The 19,058-nt window shown below is 40.1% G+C and overlaps 1 protein-coding gene across 4 annotated transcripts in view; it reads right to left on the bottom strand.

Annotated features, from left to right (window-relative positions):
- Positions 1-16,083, bottom strand: part of PTCH1 (patched 1) — a 44,801-nt gene extending 28,718 nt beyond the window's left edge. For all 4 annotated transcript variants that reach the window (XR_003529259.1, XM_027653115.1, XM_027653116.1 and 1 more), the window contains exons 1-10: positions 15,898-16,083; positions 13,660-13,729; positions 13,456-13,547; positions 11,828-12,026; positions 11,082-11,203; positions 9,665-9,812; positions 8,777-8,908; positions 8,328-8,483; positions 7,596-7,694; positions 6,486-6,611 (exon numbers count right to left, since the gene is read on the bottom strand). Coding sequence is in view for 3 of the 4 variants with exons in the window: in XM_027653115.1 (XP_027508916.1) it covers positions 6,486-6,611; positions 7,596-7,694; positions 8,328-8,483; positions 8,777-8,908; positions 9,665-9,812; positions 11,082-11,203; positions 11,828-12,026; positions 13,456-13,547; positions 13,660-13,729; positions 15,898-16,028 (1,275 nt within the window). In the remaining variant the exon portion in view is untranslated. The remainder of the gene's footprint in view (positions 1-6,485; positions 6,612-7,595; positions 7,695-8,327; positions 8,484-8,776; positions 8,909-9,664; positions 9,813-11,081; positions 11,204-11,827; positions 12,027-13,455; positions 13,548-13,659; positions 13,730-15,897) is intronic.
- Between the last annotated feature and the right edge of the window lie 2,975 nt (positions 16,084-19,058).

The raw sequence follows: 19,058 nt of genomic DNA, 5'->3' as shown, positions 1-19,058 counted from the left end.
TGGATATTTGCTGATAATTTTTACAGCGGAAAACCAGAGTCCGTTGACTCTCTAATCACATCTTTACATGAAATTCTGACATATTTAGAGTCCCAAAATAAAATAAGACAGAAGCAAAAGTAAAACTGGCATTAGAACTGAAATTCTCATATTTAAGGGATCTGAAGTAATTTAAGCATGACAATAACATCAAAGGATGTTACTAAAGCAGAAATGTAAGTTCAAGTAAATTTTAATGAAATGGATCTATTTAGTAAAATACTATGCACTTGCTGTACTTAAAAGTCTAGCCAAAAAAGAGTAACATTTTGAGTATATCAGGGAGTCTTTTTAAAGGAAAATCAAAATTAAACCAACACCACATAGTAAATCTATGTATTGATATGTGTTTAACAGAGCTTGATTTATGAGCCAGTCTACCAAAATGAGTCTTAAATTGGAACAAGAATACTTGGTTTAATTTGTAAAGCGAGTATCACATAATGAAAAAAACAACCTCCCCGCCCACCCCCTTTCAAACCATACTTCAAACCCTTTCCCACACAGAGATTCCCAGAGAATTTCCATGAACATATGTGGTGCAGCATCTATCATTATTATTGATAGCATTTATTTGTAATGCAGAATTGTTAGGAGCACTGGCCATCACAAAGGGAAAGCCTGGCACAGATGGAACTGGAAGATAGTTATAAGAGTAGGAGAAACACTGAGAAAAAAAATGGTTGAGCCATCAACCAGTGGGAAAAACCTTGAAAGCCCTGTATTTTATCCTTTAGATAAGCAGCAGCCATCTCAGCAGTAGCCCAGTTTCATGTTAAGGTAGTCTATAAATAAACTATCAAGTGTCTCCACCTGCAGCTTCTAAAGTAATAACTGCTTGGGTTAAAATGGTCATAGAAAAGAACACAAGTGGGGCTACAAAAATGACCTGATATAAATGTGACCTCTTTTTTCCCCAAAGAGATGAATGGCTTCTTTTGATCTTGAAAAATCAGACCTCAAAACTGGCAGTACAAAAGATGTGATATCCAAAATCCATGTTTTAAAATTTTTGACTTATGTGGCAATTAAATGACATAAATTGCTTAAATTTATCTGTGAAAAATCAAGATAATAACACACTGAATTATTTTTACAGTTTTGAAGCTGTCAGAGTATAATAAAAGACTTAGATACTATTTTTACTGATCTGAAAACGGCAGAAGCAACTAATTATGTAAATATTTTCTAGTAAATTCAATCATAAATATATTCTATATGAAAGTGGGGTTTACTGATATTTCTTGTTTCTTGTCTCTAGCCTGCTTGAAGTAAGATTTTAGAGTCCTGCTGCTTGTCTGTAGACAGCTATTAAAACAGAATTTACCTGATACTTAAAGCCAAATTAGTATTTAGCCATCTTTGTGAGTAAAGATCAAATGACTATTTAATGATTTATAAATATTCACAGAGAAAGGTATGTAAGGTCATAGCCAAGACTTTAAAATGAAGTGATTTGCTTTTGATCCTCTCTAGAATTAATTCAATCTGTCAGAAAAACAAATGGCTGCTGTTGCAAGAAAGGTGTTTGTTGGACCTAGTTCATGCAACTGCTGCTAAACCAAAAAAAGGTTGAATCATCCATATAACATGAATAATTAGTTGTGCCTAACCAAGATCTTGTATCTAGGATCAGCTACGATTTATTGAGATTTGGAAAAAACAGCTGAGGTCTGACTCAACAGTTCTCACTCCTCCCAGCATGGCTGAAAAACTAACAGAAGTCCTCTGTTTCTGCTCCATAAACTGCAAATACTCCATGACATATCAGTTCCCTTTGTAGACACTAACATCCTTGAATCTCCAATGTTACTAAATCTGAAAACTAATACTTAAGTGTGTGTTGCTGAGATGCCATTAAAGTTAGTTATATTGACATTTGATTTTTTTAAGAAGCATCAAATCTAACCCAATAACACAGTAAATCTGCCTACTTACATGGAATCTCTTTTTAGAACAACCAGATTTTCCATTGTGCCATCCCAGTGCTGATGTCCTAACTGCCCTGCAAGGATAATATTTCAAACCAATCTCTGTTCTGATTTGTACTTGGATTCCCTGAGCTAAACACCACACTGCCTGTGTGCTGCACACTCTCCTTCTCCTGCCCACCTCTGCTGCATTACAGGGATGTAACAGTCCTCAGTTCTCACAATTAAATACAGAAAACTTTGCTCTTTTATGAATTCTAATCTCTTGTCCCATCAAAGAACACCCTGTGACTTGATAAGGAGAGGGAAGGAAGCATTGCTGAGGAGTGACTCAGTCCCCAACCTGGTGCATCTGCCACTGCTCAGACACTGGTGGGTGGCAGTGCCCGGGAAATGCAATCATGGCAACAGCCACAGCCTGGAAAAGCAACAACAAACAGTGGCAGCAGAGCTTCCAGAGCACAGGCAGCACGCAGGTTGAAAGCACCTTTAGGATTTCTGGGGACAGGGCATCTTCTCTCACCTCTTCAGAGAACAGTGGTTAAACGAGAGAGGAAAGGGCCCCAAACCTTTTACTTGAGAAACCAGCAAAGGTAAAACAGTCCTAGAAGGGATAAAATGGAGCCTACTCAAGGGTGTAAAATGAAGGCATTCAGTGAAATTAGATCAGAGAGCAGTAAAAAAATCCCATTAATCAGAAAAAAATATGTTGGTCACTTCCTGAGAAACATGCTACGGTTTTCGTATCTTTTCATAATGCACAGCCTAAAAATATTATTGCTGCTCTAACTGCTAACAGAGACTGAAGAATGGTAGTCTGTGCTGGAGGCAGAGAGGGAGCAGGGAGCCAGGCTGGTAGGTATGTGCTGGGGCCCTGCTGAAGGTATGTGCTGCTATGTGCCATTCCTGGCAGCCCACCCAAGGAGAGCGGGTGTGCTGCATAGCCAGAGGTGATGAACGGATGAGGAGGGCTGTCAGGGGAACTTCCACCCTACTGCTCTCTATCTGCAACTCCCTCCTGACAGGGTACAGACCCGGATCCTCGCCCCTCCCTGCCCTCTCTTCCCTTAGGCTTTAATTTTGCTTGTTAAATCTCATGTCAGGGGCAGGAAAGGTAAATGATGTGGGTAAAAAGGCAGAGGACAAACCAGAGTAAGATAATCGAATGAGCTTAAAAACACACATTTTTTCTCTCCATAAACCCACCACCACCACCTGGTAATGCACTTTTACATTTAGGAAAAAAACCTGTCACTCTTATGGTGAGGGAAAAAGTTACTGCTAAGAATTACTGGGAGAAGTTCCACCCTGCTCATTAGTGGATCCACACCACTCTTCTGCTGCTAGGGGAGAAAGCTTCTGGTGTAACCAAGAAGAGGTGGATGAATTTTTGTACCTTATCTGTATGACAGTGTCTGACTAGTCTGTCTTAGAAAAGAACACAGCACAGTCCAGTTACACTCTGCTTTGCCTTCCTTCATTTATACTCAAAAAAACGGCTATGTTTAAGGCATCCCTAATGCAAACTTCAAAACTTTCAGTGGATTTCTCTGATAATCTCTTCCTCCACCACAATTTTAAGAAATGAAACACATCTGAAAACTCAGACCCAGTCCTTCAACGTCCTGAATACTCTTATAGGTGATTCTTGCTACCAAGTATTTGGGTCATATTCAGCAATCTCAAAGCCCTAAAACTGCTTGAATAAGGGGCTCATAAGATCAACGAATAAAAAAAAAAAAAAGGAGAAATTAAAACAGTGAAAGAGCTGAAATAGTCCTTACCTGCGTAATGTAGTTAACTTTAAAATAATCTCACTTTTAAAAGGACTGAATTCCATTTTTTAGATCTTGGAAAGAGCTAACCCTAGCAAACTCTTAAGACAACATCAGACTTGCAGTGTTTGAGTACCATAAAGTAAATGAACAACTCAGAGGTAACAGTGAACTACTTTATCTGGCAGAAGAGGACAGAATTGAGACAGGAGAAAACACTGATATGCAAAATGGGAGTTTCAAACTAGAAGCTGGGCTTGCAGATGCAGGAAACCATTTATTCTCCCTCAGTAGACAGGTTATTTTACCAGTACTGGGCCTCCAAAGTTACAGAAACTTTGACAATTACCTGCAATGTCTTAAGAAAAGTGAATGAAAAGCAAAACAATGTCAAAAGAAACCCTTTTTTTTTTAAGCCCACGTGTTAAAAATTCACTATCTAGATGAGAAGATGGCAGAATCTGTGAAAAGTATATGCAGTACTTCATTGCTTTTTAAGTTTTGCTAGGGAACTATCAAAGATGGCAAGGACTTCTTGTTTAAACAAGACTGAGGGAGAGGGAGGAAGGAGACTGTAAATAAAGAAACCCGTATATAAGTACAGACCACCCACCAAAGCTGCCACAGTTCTCCAGTTCTGAGTACTGTGATTAAAGTATCACCTGATTTCGATTTTACCTGGTGAAGCTGGGCAAAGCAAGTAATAGATGTTCCTTTCTAAGAACAAAGGATTTCATTTTAGTGGTTGTTAACTTATGTGTGTGTCAGTCGTACACGCTAGTCTGGCATCAATAAAAAAAATCATTACAGGTCTCCCCCACTGTTCTTCTTTTCATTCCTCTATACATATAAGGGGTCACTACGTGAAAGCAAACACAAATTACCAAGTGAGAAAAGACTGAGCAATTCAAACACTAATTTCTGGACACCCATTTGGGTTCCTACACATAAATTCCATATTAATCATTGCCTTCAGAAGACTTTGATCATGATGTTTTTATCCTGAATAATATCAACATGTTCATATGTTAAAATCTCATTGGAAACATTTTTTTATCATTTTGCTATGCATACTTTATTTTTAAACTTTCAGTGACTCAGTCTACAGCAAGGCAGCAGGCAAAAAGCAATGACTCCAGGAAAGGTATATTTAACTTATACTGATAACAGCAACAACTACAGCTGTTATCTCCATGTATGTTCCAAAGGCAACCTGTCATGTTCTGATGTGAAGAGTGAGAACAGAAAAAACCCGAGCAAAATCTAATCAGGTAAGAATTCATTTTGCTGACAGCTCAGCAGTGTGATTACAATAAAATGGCCCATCTCTGCTGAATATCTCTTATGAGATGCATTTAGGCTGAGGTAACTTCTGTAAAGCACGGGCACTACAAGTCTGATGACCTCCAATGGCAGGTTTAGATTAGATATTAGGAAGAAGGGTTTTTTTACATTAGGGCAGTAAAACACTGGAAGAGGTTGCCCAGAGAAGTTTAGTTGAAGATGTCCCAGTCCATGGGGCTGGGGGAGGTGGGGTTGGACTAGATGACCTTTAAAAGGTCCGTTCCAACTCAAACTATTCTGTGATTCTATAAAGTAAAACAATTCATTATCACATGATCTGTATGAAGAGACATCTAGGTTTTGGCAAATCAGCAGAGCTAAACACTCCTAACCATTCGAGACTAAATATCTAGTTTTAGTTGCCACAGATATCCTCTAAACGATGCAGAAAACCAACGAGGCCTTTACTTTCTCTATTATTCACTCCTCAATTGCCTACCGAGAAGGAAATGCAAACAAATTATTACTCCTTATTTGTAACATAACTGCAATCACAAACAATTTACCATTTTACATCTTAACACAGGCATACTTAAATCTCTGAAAACAGCAATAACTGCCAAATGTATTAAGAAAAATGGAAGCCTTGCTTCCTCTCAGTAGCCATGGGCTCAATGAGACTGAGAAACGACTGGAGAACCAGGCTACAGCAGAAAAAAAATAACTGTTGGAAAAGTACAGTTTGCCTGCTCTACAGTGCTATAAACTGCTTGTGTCAGGGAGAAACTCCCAAAGCTTCCTTCAAAGAATCCTCACTTTTAGAAAAGATCTTTCTCCAACATCCTTAATATTTGACATTCCTGAAGGTATATAATCACAACAAATACAAGAAGACAGAGAAAGGAAGAGCAAGTGATACAGGGTTCAGCACATAAAATTCATGTTTTCTCTCTATGCAGCTGGAACATAAAATTCTTGTAGTTTTCTCCAAGTTTGCTAAAATTACACTGAGAGGAAGGCAGTAAAAACTGCTGCAGTAATAATATGGCACATGTATATTTGCTGCTGTCATTGCACTGTGGTTGTAGCTTTTAAGAGCAGCAAATTAGACAAACATGAATGAAAGGATTAAACAACTACTGAGGAATGTTACGGTACACACCACACTACAGTTTACTCCTCTTGACTTTAGAACCCAAATACTTTTGGAGACTTTTTCTGCTTAGTTGCATACATCTTGGCCTTTGTGAGAGACTCCATGCATGAGAAAAGAGAGCAGCAGAATCAAGGGCAGGCAGCAGTTGTAATGACCCAGATCTGTGGTAAACTACAATAATGCCCTGGTTCAGTGAACTGCAGCAGTACCCAAACCAGACTTTATCACTAACATGTATCATCACTGGACTGCCACAATGGAACCATGCACCAGAGTTAACAAAACAGGATATAAACTTACTTGAAGTGAAAATGCTCGTAAAGCAGGAATAGGGATTAAGGCAGCCATAAAGAAGGCAGTAACATTGCTGATAGATGTAAGGGCTACACTGGCTCCTGTTCGCTTCAAACATTCACCTGTTCTGTCCTGCAAAACAAAACACAGCTCTTAAAAGTCAAGTGAACAAGGTGATGTCCTGCAAATAAGGGGTCATCCTACAGATGTAACACAGTAGCAGTGAAAAATGATTACACTCAAATTCTGAATATGAGTTTGCAATTGAGAGTATGTGAGAATAAACTATACACTAAGCATAATGTTCAGGAGAAACACAGATGACACATGAAGTGCATCTGGGTAGAAAACATTACCAGAGTTGATTCTAGCTTCAGAACACAAAACTAAATGGGTACTGACATTATATCAAAATACATCTGTAATTAAGCAGGATGTAATTTTTACCAGTGGAATCACTTGGTGTTCTCACTTTTCAGACAAAATAAGCATGTATTAATAGCACAGAGGTGTAACAGCTACACATCTTGAAAAGGTATGCAACAAACAAAAAGAACAACCTGAAGCCCAGGGACCACACACAAAAACCCACAGAGAAATCAGGATAAATACATGAGCCTTTCCCAACTAACTGGCTATTATGAAGCACACAGAGGTTACAGCAGAGTGAGGTTGCAGTGTCTGCATGCCCAACCAGCTGGAAAGAAATGGAAGACATTGCTTGTACAAAACAGAATCAGCAAATATACATAAGTTTTAATTGGGTTGTACTTCGGATATGACTCTTTGGACTGAGACTAAAAAGACTTTACTTTTAAGGGATCATAAAAGTGATGACACTTTAGATTTCCTTTTAGAAGTCATGGTCAATTATAACAATCAGAAAATGAAACCAAGAGAAAAATATACAAAATAATTCATGAATGTGAGCATTCCAAAACACTTTAGGGCCACATGTATTGTTATAATTTCCTATTTTGACAAAAATAAGAATTTCTAGACTGTAGGAAAACCTATTGAGGAAAAAACCCTCTACTGATTAATTCTGTATATGGTTATCTTTTCCTAGATGAAGCTTTTTATTTTATCTTCCCCAAATCCCCATTTTGTCATTACCTCGAATGGAATTCTCTTATTCTGTCCTGTTTCACTAAATGCATGTGCCAGAAGGAAAACATCATCTACACCAACTCCAAGAGCAAGAAAAGGCAAAACCTTGAGTGAGAAACAAAACAAAACAAAAACCAATAAGATTTTTTTATCATCTGCCATGTGGCTCTCCATTAAATGGCTAATTACAACAACTTTTACATTACACTGCACGCAAACACAAGGGTAAAATGAAAATCAAAAAGATGCAATACGGGTATTAACCCTTTTTCTGGAATATTGCTGAGGAACTTAAACATCTGTACCATTTACAGGTACAAAATCTCACCAAAAGTAGTTCAAGTTTTGTTCAGTCAAAATATACCTGATAATACTTTGAGTTACATTAAAAATATTTTCAGAATTTGAACATCTTGACATATTCGGATGTAAAAACAAATCTGCAGCTCCTTACATACAAGTGGATGCCTCCACTGGTATTGGGACACAGAAAAAAAAAAGTCAACCCAGAACCTATCAACTATACAGACTACATAATACCATTTTTTTTTCTTTAACATCACTTGGCAGCATGATCATTTAATTCATCACAGCACAGGGTACGAGACAGAAAAAAGGCACAAGCAAAAATCTACAGCCAAAATATTTTTTCAGCTTTTTCCCCCTCAAAGATTCAGTTGTGTTCGTTTATTAACAGCGCGCCTGTAATTCAACAGCAGACTTGTGTCTTCTAAATACCTGAGTTGTGGCAGCATTAAAGGAAATTCCAATCAATGAGCACAGGCCCAATCCTGCAGCCACTGAGAGTGCAACCAAGAGGACTCCTGCCAGCCCCACAGCACCCTGAGACTTGGCACAGTCCCACCGCAGCATCGTCAAACAGGCATAGGCAAGCTGAGGAGAGGAGCAGGGAGGGGAGTTTGGAGGAAAAACCCAAAATATTAGAATGGATCCTTCTCTGACAGCTCTCTCCCCACCCAACATACAGATACTTGCACGCATTTTTAATCAGAACAGAACACAGAGGTTACCAAGTGGAACAGGTGACATGCCTGAGGGAAAGTCTACAAACTAGTTTTTATTTTAAATATATGTATAATGTTCTAGACTACTGTCTGGTAACAACAAACCAGATTTTTAAGCCCTGCTCTACTACCAAGGAAAATGAAATAAATTTATTTTATTACCATTAGTAAGTAGCCACTAGCTACTCTGATAGCACTGACATCAGAAAATGACTTCAGGATGTCATCCAGGGTGGTTGTAGTAAAGGAGAGCACCTTCTGGGTAGAGTTTTGTGCAACACTTTGATGAACAACCTACGAAAACAAAAATAAAACTCGGTGTGACTGAAGAAAATGTTTTCTTTTAGTCTCTTAGTCAAAAGAAACCATTACCATCTTCTTCAGCACACATCTGAAACCACTTCCTTTTGCCTTAATGCCCCAGTGAAAGCCCACACCCCAGGCAGACTACCCCTGGTGCTACACAAATGTGCCCTGTGAGACCAGAATCTGCACCCTTCAGGGAAGGCTCCTGCATTCCCAGCCCATCACAAACATTCCCCTTGAATCCCTTCCTTCCCACAGCCCCACCATGCAGCACCAGCTCTGCCTTTACCCCAGGCCAGCAGTGTCCCTGCCCTCCCTGCCTGGCCATTGCAGAGGTCAGCAGGGCATTGTCACACAGCCTCCCCACCTGGGCTGCTGCTCAAAGAGCTGCCCAGGGCTGGGTAATGTTTTCCAGACACCTTTAGAATAACCATGCCAACCAAAAGCTTTTAAACTCCAGCCAGCTCTTCGGTTTCTCCTCAGCCCCAACAAAGCCAAAAATGTCCCAGACAGCAAAGAGCAAAACCTTCATGGCTTCTCATATGGGAACAACCAAGCAGCTTCTGATGGGAAAAAAACCCCCAAAACCAATAAAACCCCAAAAGAACCCTTAATAATGGGGGGGAAATGGTTTGGTTCTGGTTTAAGGATCTTCCTTCAAGAAATACTGTAAAAAGATGTGACAGAAGGCAGTGGATCTTAGTAGAACTTTATATGGTATATTTAGCTTATCTTCAAATTTACCTCAACATACATCCTCTGCCAGGCTTCCAGAATTGCTGCTGCCTTATCCTCATTCCAGTTGATATGGGAAACATACTCATACCCCTTGAAGTGCTCATACATTTGCTTAGGAGTCATTAACTGAAACATGGTTTGCAAAGCCTGGGCACTGTAACATAGAGAGAAAATACAGGAGAATGAGGCATAAAATGAGCATTTTCAGGTAAATATTTTCACAGCATGAAGTCCCAAACGCAACCCTAACAGGAGTTTGCACAAGTTCTTGACTTCATAGGGCACATGCCTGTACTAAAATTGAACAGAATTATTCTATTGTGTCCCTGGTGCAGCTATACTGCTCTATGCAAGTACTGAGGTTAAATCTGGTTTCACTGAAATTAATGTGAGTTTTGCCACTGTTTTCGATAGGTTCAGTTTCAGGAACAAAGAACGGAACCCTACAAATCAGAACCCTACAAATTATAAAGATTATGACTGATAAGACACATTACTGTGAGGATATCACCAGAACAGTTATTTCTATGAGATCTTGGAAATGCTGTTGGCAAAATGTCATTTGATGACCTTAGTCTTTTTCAGCCCTTGGAGAGAAACGTCAGACTAAACTCCTCATATGCCTGACAAGCTGTGTGGAGAAGACAAAGACAACAACTATCCACCCTTACTTTCCACAGTATGCAACTGTATCCAACCGTTTTAGAAGCTTAAGGAGCTACTTTATTTTTCACTAAAAACACATTATTTGGCTACTTACAGAAAAACTTACCAGTGTTTAGAGTGAATGTTAAAAAGGTCAAAATTCATACTAAAAGTTCTCTGGAAGAATTATGCTTCATTTAGCTTAGTATGGCCTACATTTTTCAGAACAGTTCAAATTCACAGGTTTCTTCCCCCACTGAAGTCCAGCGTGTCGCGTCCTCATTCAGAAGTTTAAAACAAAAGGGTTTGTTTTACCACCCAAAGCTGTATTCACGATACAGGAACATAAAAACAAACTTTTCTCTATATTTATCCCAAACGAATTCATTGGAGATCTTGGAATTCCGAGAGAAGTCAAATGAGTGAGCACACTGCTCAAACTAATTTTTTTCCCTTTTTCCTTGAAAGTGTTCAGTGCTGTAAAAACCATTTAATGCTTTATAAATACATTCTAAACAACAAAGTTGCCAGTAAGAAGCTTTCTTCCTGAGAGACATACACTATCACTCTGAGGTTAGAAGCAGGAAGCAATGATTCTGCCTTAAATTTAAACAACTTCCTAAGCACTCTTTTAAATTCTGTTCTCTTTAGAGGGTCATATCCCTCTTTAAGTGAGATAATACACATGAAGGGCAGTAGATTTTGCATGATCCTCCCACTGTGCCCCAAAAAACAAACTCTTAACAAACTAAAACTTCTTCTTTAAACATTTTTTTACCTGACAAGTTTACCAGAGCTGTTCTTGACTGTACCACCTATAATCAGCTCCTCCTGCCAATGCATGTATTTTCTTGACAGTCCATAGCATCCACCACTCAAAACAAGGGCTACATCAAGAGGCTAGAAAAAGTTATAAGGAAGTAATTAATCGGTTTCATAATTTTAGACAAACTCATACCTTAAGTCAGCACCCAGTGAACGAGAATAATGGATATTAAAGACAATCTAGGCAGTCTACTAGAAGAAATGCATTCAAGAAATCAGGTTTAACAAACCACCCAGATACTCGTGGAGCAAATGGCAATTTCTGCAAGGCCCAATGTGACTGATAAAGGGATATATTATAGATTTGAGGCCCAAATTTGTCAGGAAAATAAGCAGGACTGGCTGCCCTGGAGGGCAGGCCTGGCTGCGTGGTGAGCAGGGGTAGCTGTGTCCCAGCATGGCCATTGTCTGCCTGAGGCACCAGGTTTGCTGAATGCCACATCTCCACAGCCAGAGGGGAGCTGACAACTGTACTTTAAATACACAGCATTAAGCACTGCATCAACAGAACAAGGAAAAGTCCACCACTGAGACAGCACCTAACGGGAACAGAAAAATGACATCACTCAAGAACAAGAACTGTATATTGCCTGGAAGAGAATGGTACTTTTTTCTATTCTGCCTGACCTTCCCCCCCACCCCTCCCCACCCACCCCAGCCCTCCGTTGAAAAGACATGCACAAGGACAAGCAAACTTACTTTGGTGGAATTTTTATTGGGAGCTGTGATTGGGCAATCGGGATCAGCAGGATTCAGGCAGGGTCGATCCATATAACCATGACCAACCTCCGCTTTATTCAGCATTTCTTCCCAGCTCTCCACTTGGTAGTTTATTTTCTTTAACTCTTCCAAGAACTCTAAGGGGTCAAAGTTGATCCACTGCAAAGGAGGCTTCCCTCTGCAAGAGCAACCAAGAGAAAAAGACACGCAGAAAAAAAGACAAAAGAAGTACTGAAATAAGCATACTTTTAAAATTCATATTTGAACACATAACTAAATTATTTTATGCTAAAAGTTTAAAGTTTTCTAGTAAGGCTGTTTCATAAAATGTAAGGTATGTTTTAATTAGATTTGTTTGTGTACTTTTCTTGCAGCCCAGTTGTAATTTTAACAAAAATACTCAGTTCTTACAAAGTTATCTTATAAAATAGAATATTCACAGGTTAAAAATATTTCCATTTACAAACAAAGCAAAACAAATCATCAGCCACCTAAATAACAAAAAAAGCAGCCAACTGCTGCTTCAAAGAATTAAGGGGGAGGGGAGAGGGACAGAAGAGAGGGGGCTGAAGAAAGAAAGCCTTTCTCATAGTATCAGATTACTTCTTGCTAGTCTAATAATCATCTTGGAAATGTAATCAATCAATATAACTGATCTTTGTTTATCTATAACAATACTGTGCTCCTTCAAATGCCCTGGCAGCTTGACTATCAACCAGGCTTTCCCGCAACCATGGCTGTCACCACTATCACTGTCACGTCTCTCACCCCCCACTTCTGAATTTGTGATGTTGACAGACTAGAAAGGCTTTTGACTGCCTTATTCTGTGCTTCAAACCACACTGTATCTGCTTAACCAGGCTTAAGTCATTATTCTGAATCTCCCAACCAGAAAACACAAACCCCCTTATTTCCCCATCTAAAACTGTACACTAAAGGTTAGGAGATGGCCATTGCAAATTGCTTTTGCAGAGACATGCAAACCAGCACAGAAACAATAACTCAAATGCTAACTCTTGCATAATTAACAGAAAATGCCTGCACAGATTAACAATTAACTCTTTAAAGGATTCAGGGCATATAATATCACACTTGTAAACTGTGAGAAACCATCCATAAAAGATACTATATGGTTTCTTTAATGATCTCATAAGCAAAGGATTTGTCCTTTATTCTTTAGGAACACTTGAGAATTAACCCAAGACACTTTCTTAGGTCTAAAATTTCCAACCAATCAATGTTTTTGTGTTTTGTGGGGAAAAAAAAAAGAACACCAGAAACAAGTTTGTTTCAGGAAAAAAAAAAAAGGCACAACATAAAATTCTTAGAACTTCAATACAGAATTTACATTTTATTTTTCATGCTAGCAAAACAGGAAAAATAACAGAAGATTTAAACTGAGGCTTACAAATCATCTCTAAGAAACAATGAAAATCTTTGTTAAATTAAAATAAAATCCGTGCGTACTTTCCATGGAGACACTACATTTATACTTCTTTCTTGTCAAATAGGAGTCTGAATAAACAATGGGAGTGCAAATGAAAAGTCGCAGAGAGTTATACAATTAAAAACAGTCAGACCAGAAAGATATAAAAAAGCATGCTTACAATAGATAGGCAGTTCCTGATTGTAGCTTTGCTCCTTCCCAGAAGCAGTCCAAAGGAGTGATAATTAAACAAGGATAAAGGTATTCTATGATCTGTCAAAATCAGAAAGGGGAAAAACACAGTCACACTGGAATATAATCAAAGTAGCACAAGCTGAACCATGAAAATGCACAAACCTTGCAACTCAATGCCTGCTACACATACCTGGTCCATGTAACCTGCTTCTGTGATGAGTTCTCCTGATTTGTAACACAAATGTTCCAATTTCCACTGTCTGTAAGAAACACGAAGGACAAATATATTCTCTTTGCACAATTACTGAGGAATTATTTTTAAAATGTAACAGACATTTAAAATTGTAACTCATATACCCAAAACTGGAGGAGCTGTTGAGCCCCTGGAAGGCAGGGAGGGCCTGCAGAGAGACCCTGACAAGTCAGAGGGCTGGCAATCACCAACCATAGGAAGTTTAACCAAGACAAGGGCCAGTTTCTGCCCTTGGGATGGGGCAGTCCTGGATGGATAGGCAGACTGGGAATGAGAGGCTGGAAAGCAGTGCTGGGAAAGGGCCCTGGAGGTCCTGGTGGTGCCAGTTGTCCCTGAGTCAACAGTGCCCTGGCAGCCAGGAGGGACATCCCTGTCCTGGGGCACCAGGGAGGGGATTGTCCCACTCTGCTCTGCCCTGGGGCGGCCTCACGTCAACATCGGGGCAGTTTGGGGGGACACAATGTAGGGAAGGGATTGAGACATTAGAGAGTGTCCAAAGGAGGGACACAGAGATGGGGAAGGGCCTTGATTGGAAGCTGTGTGAGGACACTGAGGGCACTTGGTGTGTTCAGCTGGAGAAGAGGAGACTGAGGGGAGACATCAGTGCAGTTCCAAGTGCCTGGGCAGGGGCAGAGGAGGGGCAGGGACTGAGCTCTGCTCTGGGGGGACCAGGGACAGCACCCAGGGAATGGCTGGAGCTGTGTCAGGGCAGGCTCAGGTTGGATCTCAGGCAAAGGTTCTTCCCCCAGAGGCTGGTTGGGCACTGCCCAGGCTCCCCAGGGCAGTGGGCACAGCCCCAAGGCTGCCAGAGCTCAGGGAGGGTTTGGATGATCCTCTGGGGCACAGGGGGTGACTCTGGGGATGGGCCTGTGCAGGACTGAGGGTTGGACTCAGTGAACCTTGTGGGTCCTTCCAACTCAGCATATTCTGTGATTCTGTGATATTGCCCTCAAGCAGGAAATCATTCAGTAAGGCAAGTATTATTAAAAATAAACATGCTAGACCTCACAAAAAAACCACCCAAACACTCCACCCCCCACTCCCAAAAAAAGCCTTTCTTTTTGTAGTTAGAGAGTAGACATTTGTTACAGTTATTCAGTTATTCTCATATTCTCATTAAAAACAAGGGAGGTCCTTTTGCATGTACAGGCTAGTCGACACATGTTAATGGGAGAAAAAATCCATCTTTGTATAAATGAGACCATTTGTGACTTAAGATATCACTCAGTGACACAAGTATGAGAGAAGCCAGCTCCAGCTCAGAGGACTAGAATATACCCAGCTATCCCACACACACGGTGAAGAAAATTAACCATTAAGATTTCTGTCTTCCCTTTTCACCTACATTACAATTTCCATCGCCATGACTTCTAATGCCCTAGGCAAGGCAGCAGCTGAGTAAAAGATAATTGAAGCCTCAGCATTAGCTCACAGAGGCATCAGCTGAGTATGCTGAAAAGAGCTGCTGAAGGACAGGGAGCTCAGTGCCTCGCAGGCAGAACTCCTGGGCACATCACTGTGTAAGTAATAACCCTGGAGGAATCATTTTTCAGGGACACATCATAGCCCAAAGCTGGTACCTAAAGTGCACCATTATTTTTCTGTTGGACAACACCCAACTCCCAACCTTCAGTATGCACACACACACACTCTTCAAGGCCAACTCTGTTGTCTATGTTATTAAACAGCTACTATTCCACCTCCTGCCACTGCTAGCACATCTGCATTTCCCTTTACATCTAAACTATTGGAAGGACAGTAACCTGTGCCATTGTTTACAGTCATTATGTACCTCATGATGGTGTCAGCAAGTGAATCCAACTCTAACATGGAAGGATTTTCAATGTTAGGAATCCCATCCATAAGGTCCTATGGTTAAGATCACAGACCTCACTTATTTACCAAAACAAACGCTATGTGCTGTAGCACAGCTCATGGGATACTCTCTCAGAATCTCTTCCAACACCACTTACCCCATTTTACTTGTTAAATGCCAATTTGTCACTGCTATCATCCCACAGTATCGAATATCAGAAACCAGTGACATTCAAATCAAAACACAGCCCTAAGGGAAAGGCTGAGAAATGCTAACCATGTAAAAACACATGGAAGAAAGCATGTGTCCACCTTCTTGCTGTTACAGATGATCAGGACAACTCTTAATTCTCCCCTTACCTGTTGTACATATAGACATGCACTCTGCTGGCCTGGAGTGCAGAGTCAAGGTGCTGTCGGAGTGCTTCTGTTGTCAGTACGTTAGCACCATCTTCCTGTGGAGTCTGGATCATGAGTTGGGGGTTGAACATGGCCTCTTCTCCAATCTTCTGCCGCGTGTAATTTAACTCCCGACTCACTCGTCCACCAACTGATGGGTAAATATGATGCACTTTGTATTAGCCAGTACCTTATTCTGCATTCCCTTCATGAACACCCTCCAGTCAGAAAAACTCGACTGTGTGCAGTCAAGACACTATTCTATCTCAAACTGATGACAGTGTACCTCTAAAACTAGTAACAGCTTTTAGTACCTCTGACTGCTACTGCACTGAAACACTGATGTGTAAACCGGAACCTTGGTTTTTTCTACATTATAACCAATATCCCACCTGTAAAAATTTAAAAAAGAAAAAAAGAAAAATAAACCTTTTCCTTGCAGACCAGACGAAATACTATGTTACAATTTCTTACACTTGTATAAACAGTCTGCTCCAATAGCACATTTCAAGATAAATGGCTTTAATTTACACTCTTCTACTAAATAATTTGGCAAAGGTATAAGGCAAATGTTTCTCTTTGGTTAAAAAAAAGGGAGGAGGGAAAGAGTAAGTGAGCAGAAGTATTTCTTTCAGCCTTAAATAAAAAAGGAAAAATACTAAGTTCACATAAAGAGATGCAGTTTTGAGTATAGCAGAAAGGTCTGCCTACTGCTAATTTACTCAGCTGTCCAGTACCTGGCTTAACATGCTGTGATGCAGGAGACGATTCATGTGCAACATCTGTTTCTAAACCCACACGAGCTGAACAGTGTGCTCCATCTCAAAATGTGGGCGGCGGGGGGGGAAGAGGGGAAGGAAAAAAAGAAGACAAAACACAAAAGAAAGAGGTAGAGGAAGACTGCAGAGTCGACAGGCTCTAGAGGGAGCCATACTCAATTTGCCTCACCAGAAAACACTGCATAAAGAGTGGAAGATTATCTTCCCTTCTCCAGAAAAACACTCAGCTAGTGCTCATACACTTTATATAACCTCCTTTGCAGTCTCTCGAGCAAATGCATGTGGGAGGTGATGTCAATTAATGCAGCCCATTAGCTGAATCAAGACCACATCCAGATGAGGATAAGAATCTAAGTACAAGCCACAGATCTGGCCGAATTTGTTACATTTTTCTCAGTCCTAATAAGCTTGACACTGGTGATCTGAATTACTGCCAAAGTTTAGTTCTGCAACAGTATGAACAGAAATAAAGCATGTACATCTATCTCTTCCTAGGTCATACAACAGAAGACTGATCCATAGCCAGTTGGCAGTGTGGAAGATGAGATTCCCAAGCCTAAACAGGGACATACTTTTTGAGTCACTTGGGCCCTCACCCCACCTGTAACACCCCCAGGGCTAAAACGACCACCAGGCAAGAAGCTGGGCCCCTGCATGCATAAAGCTGTCAGAATGAAACCCTCAACAATTAAACCATACACACATTCTGGCATGAACCATTGCTTCATTTCTTGTTCAAGAATTCTTTGAAGAATTAAGTGTTTCCACAATACACATAATTTTTTTTCAGTCTGTCCAACTTGGTATTATGTCCTTCATACCAAGTAACAGAGACCAGCACACAGCAAACAAAACAAAACAAAGCAAAAATCAAAGTACAACTTCCTGACCTAGAATGCCTCTAGAATTTCTTAACATCACTCTTACTCTTACTCTTACAGGACATACAATAATAAAGACTGTACACACATGGTAACGAAAAGCTATTGTTAATTCTTATCAAGATTTATACCCTAAAAATACTTTCATTCATCAGCCCTATGTTTATGCTTACTGCTGTCTTTCTCCACCAACCAGCAGTTCTTGATACTTGAATTTTGCTTCACCTTACAGGAATATGGGGAATAAGGGAGCAGAGTTATCCTACTCTGTATGCCTTGGAACCAGACCTTTCTTGTGCAATCCTCTACCCTGCAAGTGCTTCAAAGACAAAATGACTCTCCCCCCTTTTGTGTCAATGCCAGCCAAGACAATAAAGCCCCAATGTTATGAGAACTGTGGAGTCTACCACAAATTTATACTCCTGGTACTATATTCTCTCCCATTCCACCCACGTGTTCCTTTCAAATTTGAGTTGAACCCACAAACCACAGTTCACGCAAGACAAAGGGCATCGTTCCCATCTCTGCTGAAGTGACCAACTGTTTACTATCAACAGAGATGATCCCTTCCTAATCAAGGGCCTGTCAAATCAGATCAACTTCACTGAACAAGGCAGATCTAGCTAATCAAAACTGCAGCATGCAAGTCAGTCATCAGAACAGCAGCCTTTTACATTCTTTTAACATTCAAAGCAGGAATAGCAAAACCACCCAAGAAGATGGGCACACGTTTCAGAACCCAGCAGCAAATCCGCTTCACATTGTTCTTAAGGCATTACAGCATTTAATTATTTCTTTGAAGGGACCATTAGCTACATTTCTTCAGGCAAACCGAGCAAAGATAACTCCACCAGCAAAGGTGGGTACTTTATACAATGCAGCAGTCAGGTACAAAGAAACATAAATGCAGATTGACAGAATTTTCCTCTGAAAAGCCAGATTATGTGAAAATATATGGACAGACCAGAAGCAAGTGGATACATCAGTGGCCATCTGACATATCAGAAGTAAAAGAGAGCAAAAGGAAAGGAAAAAAGAAAAAGGTGAAAGTTCTAACCAGTTATGTTTTAATTTATTTCAATTGGAAGTTTGCAAAGATCACTGGATGCCGCCGCACTCAGGTATCTTAAACCTACACAATCAGCACAATTAGTTGAATATGCTTTTTTTTAAAATCAAGCCTCTTGTTGCTTTGGGTTTTTTCTCAGATTTTTCACAGTGCAAAAAACCTAAGAGAGAACCCAGTAAAAAATGTCACTGATATGTACCTGAAGCCTCTAGCCTCATTGTGCTGAAGAGATACACTCAAGACTCATACACTCTGCAGAAAGTCATTCCTTACACTTTTAAGAAAAAAAAAAAGCATTATAGTCAGAATTTCCACATTATAGGACAAGTGCTGCGATGGAAAATATGACCAAAATGCTGGTGTTCTGTGGTTTTCCCTTATGGTCTCTCTTTT

The sequence above is a fragment of the Corapipo altera genome, unplaced genomic scaffold (assembly GCF_003945725.1).
Source record: "Corapipo altera isolate COAL_440 unplaced genomic scaffold, ASM394572v1 61305, whole genome shotgun sequence".
Classification (NCBI taxonomy): Eukaryota; Metazoa; Chordata; class Aves; order Passeriformes; family Pipridae; genus Corapipo; species Corapipo altera.
This window is presented reverse-complemented; position numbering and strand designations above follow the sequence as displayed.